At 42.1% G+C, this 15019-nt stretch overlaps 1 protein-coding gene across 2 annotated transcripts in view; it reads left to right on the forward strand.

Annotated features, from left to right (window-relative positions):
- The window catches only part of EVC (EvC ciliary complex subunit 1), a 79380-nt gene that overhangs the window by 40534 nt on the left and 23827 nt on the right, over positions 1–15019 (forward strand). For both annotated transcript variants that reach the window (XM_077814644.1, XM_077814643.1), the window contains 2 exons: positions 1611–1709; positions 14428–14640. In XM_077814644.1, coding sequence (XP_077670770.1) covers positions 1611–1709; positions 14428–14640 — 312 coding nt within the window. The remainder of the gene's footprint in view (positions 1–1610; positions 1710–14427; positions 14641–15019) is intronic.

Consider the following 15019-nt stretch of genomic DNA (forward strand, 5'->3'; position numbering starts at 1 on the left):
TGGACTTCTTGGTAGACACCCAGAGGATGTTAACTGAAATTAAGAAATTTTGTATCAAGACTTTCTTCTGCAAAGGCAAGAAAAATTCAGTCGTGCAAAGAAAATGCCTTCATTTTTACATACCATAGTCTTACAAATAACTTTGTCATCTAACCAATAAATTGCATAGTAACAGTTGTAACTAATAATACATTTGTTGCAGGCTGGGGGATTTATAGCTGTTTGCCAATTTTTTCAGCTTTTGTATTGCAGCACAGGATATAAAACTATGATGTTAAGAAATTCCTCCATGAAATATAACGGAGCCATGAGATGCTCTCACCCTTCTGCCCCAATAGTGAAATGGGTCCTTGTGAGCAGGTGACTCTCTCCTCCACTCTAAGATAAAGTCCAAATGCTCTATGAAGGAACAAATGAACCACCTTCCTTCGGTATGACTTGATTAACAACCAAATAAGTTATTCTTGTTAATACTATGCAGTAGCTTAGTGGAAATTTTCATGCTTTGTGTTCAAGTGGTTGCAAGTTCAAACCTGTCTAAGCTGTCACAGAGATGGTGAATATTTATTTCCCTCTAAGTTTATGTCCACACTTCAAGAAGGATGTTGAAAAATTGGAAAGGGTTGAGAGGAGAGCCATGAGAATGATTAAAGGATCTGAAAACATGCCGTATAGTGAGAAACTAATTAGATTGTTTCACAAGTTTATCAAAGAGAAAGGTGACTAGACAAATTCAGACTAAAAATAAGATGCAATTTTTTTTTTTTTTTTTTTTTTTAACAGTGAGGGTAATTAACCAGCAGAACAACTCAACAGACATGGTAGATTCTCCATCAGTGGAAATTTTAAAATACAGATTGGATGTTTTCCTAAAAGATATGCTCTAGTTCAACCTATTCAGCTATTGGATTTGAAGCAAGAATTGATTCAGGGAAGTCCAGTGGCATGTGAGATGTAGGAAGTCATGTGAAGTCATGTGAATTCTTCTGCCCATTCTGCCCATACAGTCTGTCTTTTGATTGTAATGATATATGACTAAGTATGTGAGCTACTATCATCAGCATTACCTAGGATTAGTGCTGCTTCTTTTTATATTGAGTATAGTGCTCATGAAAGGTGAACAGACTGAAAATACTAGAAAGTGAAGTTATCAGTTCACAGAATAGCTTTGTATACAGACTGGTAGACTAAACATCTCTTCTGTGACCCACCGATTTTTCTCAACCCAGTTCTGGAGTGATTATCTCTTTGGAGTGAGACAGTAATTCAGACTATGCTGATTTAATCCTTTCTTCTTTGCTAAAGACTTTTTTGTTGACACCTGCCTACTTTAAATAGGTACAGAAATCACCAGTTTACCTTGTGTAGGCCAGTTTTCAGCTATACTGTACTGTACTAATGCTTTTCAGTCCTTGCTAATGATCTTCTACCAGTCAGCTAGGACAGCTTTTTCTCTACTAGCTTTTACAGTATTTGGATCCCTGATGCTGCCAAAAAAGTACCCTTGCTTTATTGGTCAGTCAGTAGCTTTCATGCTGACCATAGTTTCAGCTATTTAAAACACATATTTTTACACGGTTTTTTCCCTATTTTATTTCTATTAATCTTAGGCCTGCCATGAAATGTTAGAGAAGCAGAGACAGACACTGCATGATCTGGAAGAAGAGGATGACTGCCAAAGCACTGAGGCCATTGCAGAGCTCCATCAGGTGATTTGTGCTACTGGCTGCGAAAAGTCTGAAAATCTCCAATCCAGTTACAAAATAGAGCTAGACCTCAGGCATAGAAACTTCAGAGATTTATCATTCATTTGATATTCTGCAGCTTTCCAGAGGCTAGGTTAGTGCACTAATGGGCTTGGGATTTAGTCTTTTACTCTAGGAGACCTGGATGTCACAATGAAAATGAATTTGGTCTCCTCCTAATCTGTGATAGATGTGGGGTTCCTAGCACTCTAGATGAAAAACACTCATGACTTATTCTCTGACCACAAGTCATCTCTTGGTAATATAAGGGAGAACTTTCCTTTGTAGACTTGCAGAATGTTTCCTCTCTAACTGACCACACACCTTTATGCTTCCACTAGAAACGTTTGCCTACACAATCTCCCAGGGGTAATTAGAACTAGGAAACATTTTTAAATACATGTCTACCTTGCCAGCTTACCTTGGTTTGGATCCTGTTTGCATAGTATATCAAATGAGACAACAGCTCATGCCGTGGTAGACCAACTTGCTACAACAGCCTGTCACCCTATAGTGCCTGCTCCCCTTCTTTCAGCTTGCAGTATACAGCTAAGAGTATAGCCAAGTGGTGAACCCATCAACCAGGGGACTCTGCAATCACAACAGCAAACAAGGCTTACAGCAGGAAGGCACCAGTGCCAGATACAAGGCAGGAAAGGGAAAACGCATTTCATGCCCTAATACTTTTCCCAGATAAGGTGCTTGGGCAGGGGTCGGCAACCTGCGGCACGCGTGCCAAAGGCAGCACGGGAGCTGATTTTTAGTGGCACTCTGCTGCGAGCCGGGGTCCTGGCCCCGCTCAGCCCGCTGCCAGCCTGAATAGACGGAACCCCAGGCCGGCAGCGGGCTGAGTGGGGCCAGTGGCCAGGACCCCGGCTGGCAGGGGCCGGCAGACAGAACCCCAGACCGGCAGCACGCTGAGACACTCAGCCCACTGCCGGTCTGGGGTTCCATCTGCTGCCGGCACCGCTCAGCCCGCTGCCAGTCTGGGGTTCCGTCAGGGGGCCCCCGTAAATGTAAAATTTATTACTGGCATACAAAACCTTAAATTAATGAAGACTTGGCACACCACTTCTCAAAGGTTGCCTACCCCAGTGCTAGGGTGACCCCAGTCATAGAGGAAATGCAAGAGAGACAAGGAAAGCATATGAGGCTTCTTGATTTACTGATAAAGCTCTAGGTACTGAGTTAATTTATTCACAGTGTTGGTTCACTGACACTTTTAAATGAGGATCTGAATTTGTAATATTTAGTATTGGTCTTGCTAATTCGAAATTGTTGTTATTGGCAAAGTTTTCATGCTTTGTCATCTTGTTATTATGTGTGTAAGATTAATGCTATCTAATGGTAACAAAAATCAGTGACCTTTGATTGAGCTGAAAGTGATTAGTTGTAGTCTAACAGGCTCTGTTTTGATTAATTGTGACCAGTCTGGTGTGTCACGGATATCTTTTGTCCATATCACACCTGGTTTCATGGGCATCTTAGTAAATGCTAATTATAGGATTGTGCATTTGTTTCACTTTATCAGAGTTTTCATTGCCCTGTGCATTTTTTGTCTATCAGGTTTTGATAAAGTTTGAAAAAACTGAGCAGTGGCACTGTAGTTAGTAGAGGATGAACGCCTGCTGGAGTAAGTTTGTGTAACGGTTCTAGGAAAAGTATATTGGAGGAACAAACTACTCATTCAGAATGGGGGAAAAATGGTTTGGATGGTTGTGTTTGTGAATCTGAGTAGGTGCTTTCTTCCGGTAATTTTTTAATTTAAGAAGAGCAAGTCAGCATGTCTACTGGTATTACATGTGATACGTATGCTCTGTATAGGAGTCATTAACCTTTGTCATTTCATTTGATGTCCTTAGCATCAAAGATATTTCCCCCTGAACACAATACTTATGGAAGTCGTATTCCATTATTGGATATTCTACTTCACGGACATTTTAGGACCAGCTTAAAATCCTATTTCTTGCAGCCTTGCTTTTGGCTAAGTTTTGTTTTCCATTAAAAATATTTGGGTGAATTAAATGTTTCTAATATTGACAGGCTGACAGAAAGTTCCCTCTCACTCAGCCATAACCTGCTATGTTCTATACTGTACCTGCTATTCCACTCCTGGGTCCGTCCTGAGTTAAGACTGCCAGTCATGTAAAACTAAAGCAAGTTCTTCAATGGTTTAGCAAACTGACTGATATCTACCAGGAATTTACATTCAGGAAACTAAACTCACATCTGTTTTTACAATAAGCATCCTTTTATCCGTGTCCATCAAATGTGATCAGCTAATGCATCAATATCAAATAGTGGTCCCCCTCGCTCTCCTAGGCATAGCTGCTATTGATCGTATTAAAAGGTACACTACATAAGAGGCATAGGCTGTGAATGAAAAGGAACTTACTGTACTCTCCAAAAGCTTTAAGAACTGGCTTGATCTTCAGCTGGAGTAAACCAGTGTATCTCCACTGAAGTCAAACAGAGCTACCATGATTTCCACCAGCTTGAGTGTACAAGGCATAGTCGTTATTAAAAATGTCTATTACCTGGGGCATGAAACAAAGGCAAAGGAGAATCCCAGGGAAGAAATTATGTCTCAGAGAAGCACAATCTCTTCCCCGTTTCCTCTCCTCTCCTCTCCCTCTGTTGCACCTCTTGCTCCAGGGGAAGAGTAATTTATGCAGTTCCTTCATCTTGGAATCCCAGATGCTTTGGCTAGCACGTTAGAAAGCCAGAATCAAGGCTCCCCCTGCCCACGCTCCACTGTCTTGCAGATGCCATGCACAGCCCACTCTCCACCCATCATGCCTGGAAGTGAGGTGCAGCAGGGCTGCCTAGAGGAATGAGGGAGCTTATTCTCCTGCGTGGCTGTGCTACGGCCAGGCACAATCAGGCCCTTCATTTCCATTTTGCCATTGCCATTCCATGATATCTCCACACTCCTTCACAATGCCAGACAAAGATGGCATGCATCACCGAGGCATGAGCAAGTGAGAGGCTCAATTCAAGAGGTGAAGAAACAGTCAAATAATTAGTTTGTTGTTCAATTAAAACTTCACCTTTTTCTAAATGCAAATGTACGTTACAAAGGAGGGTAAAATAGTAAAAAATTGCTCCAATCTATTTAATGAAAAGCAAACAAAAGTCCTCTTCTCTCATTTGATTTTTAGAATCTTGTTGGAAAATGAAGCCCAGCTACATTCATGAAAGGTTAATAAGTGTAACCCACTGGTCACTCAGTTACATGTCATCTTCTGTGCCTCATTCACTGGGGATGTGCGTCTGTTACAACTCTCACATCTTCTGTGGATCGGACACAGAATGGGACACAGTGCAAAGTGACTAGTGTATTACATTGCTCAGTCCAGAAGAAGTATGTAATCTGGTCCTGACTGTTTGAGGCTCACAGCAGTGTGAATCCCAGACAAGACACCACTAATGCTGGCTGCGATCTTGGCTCACACCACAGATTGAACCAGGGACCCTCAGAGCTAGAGTATTGAATCTCAGCAGCCCAGCCATATTTAGGGAAGGTGGAAAATGGCAGTAGAATCATGCCCTTTGTCATGTAAAGCCTGGCAGAGTCTGCCATATTGAACAGGGTGGTTGTGTTTCTTCTCTTTTTAAAGTGTTTGAGAGTGAATTAAGGTTTCATTCACCACAGACAGCAATACAAACTTCCCCTTGGCGCCCTGCCTGGAGGTGCCTCAACCTGGACCATCTACAGGGATGGGAGGAATCCAGTGTACATAATCAGACCTTTCAGTCTATGGCTGCTAATTAAAAACCCTTAAGTTATTTTTAACAGTCCTCCTGGAATTCAGAGCCAGTTTGGATGGTAGTTTGAATAAAATAGACAGTAATCCTTTAGGAAATGGACAGATTACAGGAATCACCATATTGGATCAAACTCATGGGTCCATCTGCACCAGTATCCTGTCTCTGACAGTGACCAGTAGCAGATGCTTTGAAGGAAGGTGCAAGAAATCCTGCAGTCATATAGACTCATGTGGTTTCCTGAGGGACAATTTCAGCTGGTAAAAATGCAATGACTTCTGGCCCTGGCAGTTTTTAAACCAGTGACCTAATGGCACAAAGGCCTCTGTTCCACTATTAATTATCTGAACCATCCAACCCTGCATTTAAACAGTTCATTAAATGTATACTATAGACTGTTTTAAGCCTGAAGGAATCCGCCAGGGAGGAGGCAGAAGGCTAGCGACATGGAGCTATCATGCTGATTTTTTTTTTTTTAGAAGCTGCCGGTTCTGCCCCTTCTGATCAGCTCACTGGCTTCTGCATTTTAAGAGTCTGTTCAGTAGTGTGGTGGTTTGCAAGTGAATTGCCAGTCAAGCCATAATCCCTTACAACAAATGGGAGAAAGGATTTGGCATTTAATGTGGATAGACAAGCTAAACATGGTAGTCGATATGGAGCCCGTCTGCCGGATGCTCCTGTCGCTTACAGTTTTATACCGATGCAACTGTTCAGTTCAGCAGTTCCTCCTGATTTCATAGATGCTGGAACTAGGAGTGCTGGGGGCGCTGCCGCATTCCCTGGCTTGAAGTAGTTTCCATCGTATACAGAATTTACAATTTGGTTCAGTGGCTCTCAGCACCCCCACTTGTTCCAGCACCTCTGCCTGATTTACCTTGGTATACGTGAGCAGAGAACCTGTCCCATAGATTCAAGATCATGCAGAATGACAGGATAATCTCTATGCGGGTATTGGCGTTAAAGCGTTGTGAAAGGGGAGTGCGAGTTTGACTGAATGACCTCCCTGGTGACTAGATGAAAGAATGTCAATTCATTGTACACGCCACTTACTATTTCTCATAGCTAAGCCCCTCGTTGAGGTGGGTTTTTTAGAGTGCTGGGAGAGAGCTCTGCTGCGTTCCCACAAAGCATGTTAAACCGCTGCCATGGCGGCTCTTTAGTGTTGCCAGTGTAGGCTAGCCTTTAGACATAGTCTGGGGACCCCTAGGGGTCTGTGGACCACAGGTTGAAAACCACTCTTGTAGGAGATCTGGGAAGGCCTTGTTAGTTACATTTAGGCTCTAGAAAGCATGTTACGGTTTTGTTTTATACGCAACTATTTGCTTTCAGTATTCTTATTCTGAGGCCAACTCTGCATGCAAAAGTTGACCCGGGTACATCACTTAGGGGTATGAAAAATCCATACCTCTGAGCGATGTAGTGAAGCCGACCTAACCTTCAGTGTAGACAGTGTTTGGTCAACAGAAGAATTCTCCTGTCAACCTAGCTGCTGCCCTTTGGGGAAGTGGATTAACTACATTGATGGGAGAACTCCTCCTGTTACTGTAGGGAGTGTCTACACTGAAGCATTATAATGGCACAGCTGTAGTGCTGCAGCTGTACCTCTGTAGCATTTCAAGTGTAGACAGGCCCTCCAGCACTTGAATCTGTTTGTTGATAATAAACTTATTCTTGTTTTGACTACATACGAAGTAAACTTGTGATCCTCAATTGCATTTTATAATCTAATTTGTATTATTCCTCTGGGAATAGTGGTGCTAAGAGTTCTGTGAGTGGGATAGAGGCTGAGCACTCCAGAGGGAAGCTAGGTGGACTCAGGGGTCGGGGTGTGAGCCTACCACTGACCAGGCACTGATCGCAGTGCCCGCAGAGGCCTGGAAGGTAGTGCTTTTGTTGCCAGAGGCTGATGGTTTCAGGAAGCTGATCCACAGCTTGTACAGACAAGATCTCCTCACAGCAAGGGTGGGTGGTGTCGAGGTACCTCACAACTCTGGCTGTGCCAGGAAAGCCTAACAGTAGTGGACTTCAAACAGTGGGGATTGACTGTGATGGGGGGGGGGGGGAGAACTGTTACAGTCTTTTTAAATAATTTGTGAAAAAGTTAATTGACATTTGAGTCATGCAGGTATTTTGGGCCCTTTTTACAAATGTTAAATTTATCCAGTCTACAATAATAGAATGGAGGAGTAAAAATTAACTGAAATTTTTAGATTAAAGAAAAGGTGTCAGAGAAATCCTGATCAGTTAGAGGAACAGAATATATTGCAGGTTTGTGTAACTTATGAATTGCAGGGGGTGGGTTTATTGTGTCATTCTCTGTTATCAGGCAGTAAAAGTTACCTCCTGTCCTGCCCTCTTGTGGACTCTGAAAAAAGAAAATGAGGTGCTTTTTGCAGTTCTGCTTGAATTTTAGTACCTCAAATGTTACCTAATCTGTAATCTTGTCCTCCTCCTCTTCCGTGTGCTATGCTGCAGCCATATGAGAAGAGGCTGGGGGCTAACAATTCATTAGGGGGGAAACAGAAGTTCATTTGAGGACAACCAAAACAAGTAACTAGCAGCTGAGAGTTACAAAGTCCCTTGTAAAGGACTCATTTTTAAAGTATACTTTATCAAGTTTAGCATGGAGGCTATGGAAACCTCACACTTTAATGTTGTCTCTAGTTCCGCTTCTAACAGGACTTCAAGAAAATAGTATCCTGTCTCTCTCTCATTTGATACGAAGTAAAGATGCATAGGAATGTAAGTTAAAACATTGTAACTAGTGGATAACATTAACAGATAAGGCAATAAACATTTTTGAGTGATTAAACAGTAATATGAAGCTAGTGTTAAGTGTGATTTTTTTCAGCTACAAAGGGCAAAATATGAAATTCAGGAGGTAGCATGTTGTAACTGTTCTAGGTTCTTAGTCCCAGATCTTCAAAGGTATTTTAGGCTCCTAACTTCCATTGATTTCAGTGGAAGTTAGGAGCCTAAAGACCTCTGTGGATCTGGGGCCTAGAGCCTTATTTTTCCTTCATATTCTCTGTGCAACCCTATTAACTAAAATAGAAGGGTTGCATTTTCTAAACCGGACTGTAATTTTGGGTGCCCACTTGAGCTAGATGTCCAAGGTGCTAAGTACTCACTGGTCCCATTTACTTCAGGTGGATCTGCAGGTATTCAAAACCTATGAAAACCAGACTATAGAGGTCTCAGGTTGAGCAACCAAACTTTGAAAGACCCAAAATTTAAAGGTTTGGCATTGTGATTTATTAGGAAGTGTTGGAAGGCAGTGTAGAATAATAGATTAGGCACAGAAATTAGAACCCAGCTGTCCGGGTTGTATCTAATCCTGGTTCTGGCACTAATTTGCTGATTAAATTTAAGCAGGTCATTTTAATCTTACTTCAAGCTGGGGTGTGATTTTGAGTATGCACCACAGCTCTCTGCCCTGCATAAGTGCCTAGGGTCTTGGCTGGGCACACACTCGGGGCAGCTATCCCGTCCTCAGGGTATGATAGAGATATTGATGTTTACCTCCCTCATCAGAGGGTTGAACTTAACAAAAAGCCTAATTCTGCAGTGCCTTGCACAGTCAATTACTCCCTTGTGAGGCATTTCTCTAACGTTAGTCTTAGATATTGCCACAGCCACTTACTGTATGTAGACCAGGGGTTCTCAAACTTCATTGCACCACGACCCCCTTCCAACAACAAAAATTACTGCACGACCCCAGGAAGGGGGACTGAAGCCTGAGCCCACCCGAGCCCCACCACCCCAGCTGGGGGGGGCCAAAGCCCAAGGGCTTCAGCCCCAGCTGGGGGGGTGGGGCTGTAACCTGAGCCCCGCCACCCAGGGCTGATGCTTCGGGCTTCAGCTTTGGTCCTGGGCCCCAGCAAGTCTAACACTAGCCCTGGTGACCCCATTAAAATGGGGTCATGACCCACTTGGGGGTCCCAACCCACAGTTTGAGAACTGCTGAGCTAGAGACTCTTCTTCCCACTTACCAATGCCCAGTTTATATGAACTACACCTCTGTGGAGTTGCTTGGGTAGGCTTCCAAACAAGATACCTGTTTTATTTTCTGGCCAGGTGGGTAAACAGATTCATTTTTAAAACCAACCTGATTATCTTCTTAAATTTAAGCTTTCCCCTTCTTTATACACCAAGCTAGACACTGTTTCCTACTCTTTTGGGAGTCCCTTTTCTTTCTCCACCACCACAAAGACTTTTTACCATAAATGCCTACCTCCGTTTGTTATTCATCACTTTTCAGTGGAACAAGTAGTGGCATAACAAGAGTGCACTTGTTTTATTTTTAAGTGCAGCTATGGTAAGAAAAATAGTAATAGGATTCCTTCTTCCCCAACAGACCTGCTCCTTGTGTGTACTCATATCTGCTTACTTCTAAATCACTAAAATAAGTTTTTACTATTGTTTGTTCTGTTAGCAGTTCTGGTTCTACACTGCTATAGGTGCGTGAGCTGGTTTCTGTTCTGATTTGTGCATCAATCAATAGAGTTATTAATAAAGGCCTTCTCTTTAGATCTATTTACCAAAAATATATTGTAAAGTTAGTTTTACCACTATAACGTTCTGTTAGAACACTCTTATTCTGGCATGAGAGGGCCTTTTTTTTTTTGGTTCAGAATGTGAGATTAACCCCCCCTCGCAAACTAAACTGAAAAAAAGCCACTCTTACACCAGAATAAGAGTGTCCACCCAGGCGGTTGTACCAGTATAACTATACATTGTAGACAAGTTCCAACTGCGGGCAGCTTCCCTCCAACTTCCCTCTTTTCCAGTCACTTTTTGGCGTAAACCAACAATACATAATATGTATTAGTCAGCACTTGGAATCCAGCTCAGTGTTTCTCAAGGGCTTTTTCTCCATTATAATCATTCTTCACCTCACCTCACCAAGATCTAAGTTTACAATGTGTCTCGTATTTTAATGTTGCTCTTTTGTTTGTGGGTAGTGAAATTCCATCAGCTGTATATTTCCCTTCTTTTTCCTGTGTGATTATATATGTCTCCTCCTTTGAAATTCAAAGGCATCCAGCATTTATCCAAGACCATTTCACTTCTGCATTTAAATTATGATATTTATTTATGCGTGATGAATTTCTAAGGACGATTTTTGAAAAAGCTTGAGGTTGGCTGTCATTACAAACATGTTCATTTAAGTCTGCAATCAGCTACTCTATTAGTGGAATCAATTTGAATAAATTGCATTAAGTAAAAGTTCTGAAGACAAAAAAAAGAAGATATGTCAAGAGATATTTGATGACCATTCTACGGACGAAAAAAATATCGAAAAATAAGATACGTATTGGAAACAGTACTTTTCCAATTCCTTTACTCCTTAAGCAGAAAGCCATGAGATTTTCAATGACAGCAAGCGATCAAGACCTCGGCTTTCCATTTCATGCAGGAGATTTCCTTATGAGAAGCAATGCGATACCAGCACCATACTAGGGCAATAAATCTGGGGTGCCACCTATAGAAAGCCCAGTATGACTAAGTGGTGTGGTAGTGGTAACTGGAAGTCTTTCATTCAAATATCAACCTGGTCTGACTCTGCTTGAGAGCTAGTGGAGCTGCAGTAGAAACAGGTGTGGCTGCAGACTACTCTAGATACCTTTTAAACCATGTTAGTCCATAGGAAAGAAATAAGAACCGTAACAGGATCGGGAGGGTTAACTGCTGTTAAAAAGCTAGAACCCCCCTTCCCCCCCCCCCGATATTTACTCAGGGAAAAGATGGGTTAGAAGAGAGATAACTGACATTGTTAAAATGTTAAAAGGGATCATGAGATCAGACATGGAATCTTTTTGAGCTGATGCTAAATCCCAGGATTTGGAGACCTGAATTTTAGACTAAAGAAACAGCAGCCGAGGAGAGAATTTAAAAATGCCATTCTGCATAGAGATTAAGCTAAAACCGATTCACAAACTAGATAAGTAACTACAAAGGTGCAAGCCCTGCCCCCACAGGTGAGATGGGAGCTTGTGGAACAGCATAAGCTGGGGGTGGAGAGGCAAGGTTAGGGGCCTTGCAAGATGGAGCCACCTGAATGGAAGATTCTATGTGCACTGATAGTTATGGACAGACCAGAAAATCCACTACTGTTTGGATCCTCCCTCTCTTTGCCCTCATTCCTGGGCAGGCAGGAGTGTGCTAGGCCTGCAGAGACTACTTTATCCATTAGACTGCACAGGAGCCGCTGAGCAACTCTGCTCCTGCTCCACAGAATGGGGGTGGAGGGATTCTTTCCCTTTCCATGTTTCCCAGTACCCAGTCTAGTTACTTAGGCTGGGCAAAGGTCTCCCAAGTGCTTATCAAAACAAGAGCCTTTTGGGGCTGGAAACCCCTTCCCCAAGCTGGGGAGGATAGAGAAGAAACTCTGCAAGGAGACCTGCATGGAGATACCAGTTGACTCTCCCCCAAACCTCATCCCCCTGTGGGTGTTTTCATGAGAGGAGAGGTTCTGGACCAAATATGCTCATGTCCAGTAATATAACTTCACTAATAATTGCATATTGAAAGTGCTACCACAGTCATTCTAGATCATTTTACCTTTTTAAATTATTGCATTGATTGTTAGCAATGGGCCAAAACCAGAAATAGGGGAAGGAAAATGGTACCAGACCTGTTCTAGCTGATCATTGTATCCATGACCACCAATTCTGTGTTCCTTATTTTCTGAGTGCCCAACTTGAGACACCTGGGCCAACTTGCTAAAGTGCTGAGCACTCACAATCAAATGAAGTCAGTGAGGGTTGTGTTCTGAACATATCAAGTGCTATAAAAATGGTAACTATTTTGAAAAACCAGCTCCAAGACATCTCAAGTTGAATGGTTGGTGGACACTTCGGCCTTAACCTCTGTGCCTTAATGTCCCATCTGTAAAATGTGAATACCACCTTCTCTCACTGGGTTGCTAGCCAGGATGGGTAAGGAATGGTGTCTCTAGCCTCTGTTTGTCAGAGGGTGAAGATGGATGGCAGGAGAGAGATCACTAAATCATTACCTGTTAGGTTCGCTCCCTCTGGGGTACCTGGCATTGGCCACTATCAGTAGACAGGATACTGGGCTGGATGGACCTTTGGTCTGACCCAGTATGGCCATTCTTATGTTGTGATGATAAACTCACTTTTTGAAATGTACAGAGGGTATGGTGATGAGTGCCATAAAAGAGCCCATGAGAAAATTAATAATTCTGCATTTAGTGCACAATTTGGACAGAATGCAGTAGATGGGGCATGAGCCACACATTGAATGCTACGGTTCAGAAGAAATATGGGGGATGACTGAACATTTGGTAATGGGATATGGAGTCTGTTATATCTAGATGTCCAGTTCAGATCCAGGATGATGACCTCTGATGGCTGTTTGGCAAGATTATATATTACATAGAATGAACTGGTACTCAGTTCATAAAAGTCCACATCACAAAAACCTGTATCTGGCACTGGTCAGAATTTACCACCTGCCCAGTCCTCTCACTGGGGCCAAGGATCAAATGGGTATAGAGACTGAACTCCCCTCTCAGTCATAAGGTAGTTCCTTGGGTTGGTGCACATAGGCAGACTAATGAAGTTTACCCTACAACTACCCACAGCTTATTTGTCTGTGTGTCTGACATACATTTTAGGTATTTTCACCATGACATATAGGTGTATGCAGGATCAGATAGAGTTCAGAGGCTAAGAATTGTAAAGATTAAAGAGACAAAGCCAAATCCCCATTTATCAACAATGAGAGGAAGGAACAAACAAAAATAAAATCTGACATGACCCATACCTCCAGCCTGGGGTCCATTAGTAGCCATTTACTGTAGTACTGCAAGCCTGTCCTTCATCAGAGCCTGAGCCAAACTGCTGTCCTGCTGAAAATCTCTTATTTTATTATCCTGGAGGAGGTTCCCAGCCTGCCCTGCTTTTAAAGGGATAGCACCCTTTCCACACACAGTATGGTACTTATTCTTTTGCATCTTTTACAAGCACAACATTTAGTAACAGCCAGATCCTGTTTACCCTAATGTCATTTGGCAAAACTGCCATTGATCTCACTGTGTCCTCCACTTGGTCTTGAATTACTTAGATTTTCTTTTCAAATATTCAGTGATTTCAGTGATATTATGCATATTTTAACGTTAAACACATCAATAAATATTTGTGGAATCAAGATCAGACTCATTAACACATTGAGAATATTACAATTCACAGACCTAATCATGTAAACACGTATGTACATAACTTTTTACTATGCATTTGTATTACAGTGGTCTAAAAAGCCCTATTGGGGTCCCATTGTGCTGAGTGCTGTATTTATAGTTCCTCTCCCAAATAACTTACTGTTTAAAAAAAAGACAGGACAGACAGGGAGTATAGTTACCATTTTAGAGATGGTAAACAGAGGCAGAAGGAGATGAGATAACTTGCCCAGCATCACACAGGAAGTCTGTGGCATAGCCAGGAATTAAACAGATATATTTTGAGTGGTAGGCCAGAGCTTAAACCACAAGACCTGTCCTTTCCCATAACTCCAGTGGACTTACTCATGTGCATAAAACTTAGCATGTGCTTAAGTGATGGCAGAATTGGGGCCTAAATAAAACAAGATATGGGGGAACAGTTCAGGAGGAGGATCTGGAAGTTACTAATAATAAGGGAGAAGTATTTCCTAAAGAGCTGTGCAGGGAGGGAGGGAGATAAGGATAGTTTTCAAGGAGACAGAGAGAGAGTATAAGAGAACAGGCAGCTAGATAGAAGAAGCAAGATAGAAGTCACTAAACCAAAAGTAGGAGAATGAAATGAAGGGCTGTGTAAGGCAGGAGAATTGGGATGCCGAGAGAGCAAGAGGAGGTGGACAAGGGAATGAGATGTAAGCAATGACAAATGAATCTGTGTCTCTGTTTTGCTAGGAACTGTGTTCTGGAACCTCCCACACTTTAGATGAGTTGGTGCAAGAGTTATTTCTTCAGACTCTTCCTACCAAGACTGGTCTGTCTTTAAGAGAATGTGAACTTCTAAAAGAAGAATGTCAGGAGAATTTGATCCTTCAGTTAGAGAAATGGGACAGCTGTAGACAAAAGCAGTGGAAGCTCTTCCAAGAACAACTGCAAGAAGAAAAACAGGTATGGTTTCAAAAATTGTGGCATGTATCAAAATTCTCATGTCACAAACTATTTCATACTTATAGTCCGTTACCACTAGTTTTTCAATGTTCTTGGTTTAACCACTTGTTTTGGCTTTCACTTTGTGCTGTCCTTTTAAAATGTATTAATGGTCCTGCTTGATTATATAGCACCTCTGGATATAATTTGCATATGTAGTAGTCACACAATACTACCTTGCAGTGATCTCTTCAGCTGATTAAATACATAGAATCCAGTGAAATTATTTTCTCAAATTGGATAAAAATTAAGGTAATGATTGGTAGAAATTAGCAAATCAGCTGCCACAAGATGTTTAAGAAACTGTTCTCCACAACCAATCTTATGGGTTCCTCCATGA

Source organism: Eretmochelys imbricata, chromosome 4, assembly GCF_965152235.1.
Source record: "Eretmochelys imbricata isolate rEreImb1 chromosome 4, rEreImb1.hap1, whole genome shotgun sequence".
Lineage (NCBI taxonomy): Eukaryota > Metazoa > Chordata > Testudines > Cheloniidae > Eretmochelys > Eretmochelys imbricata.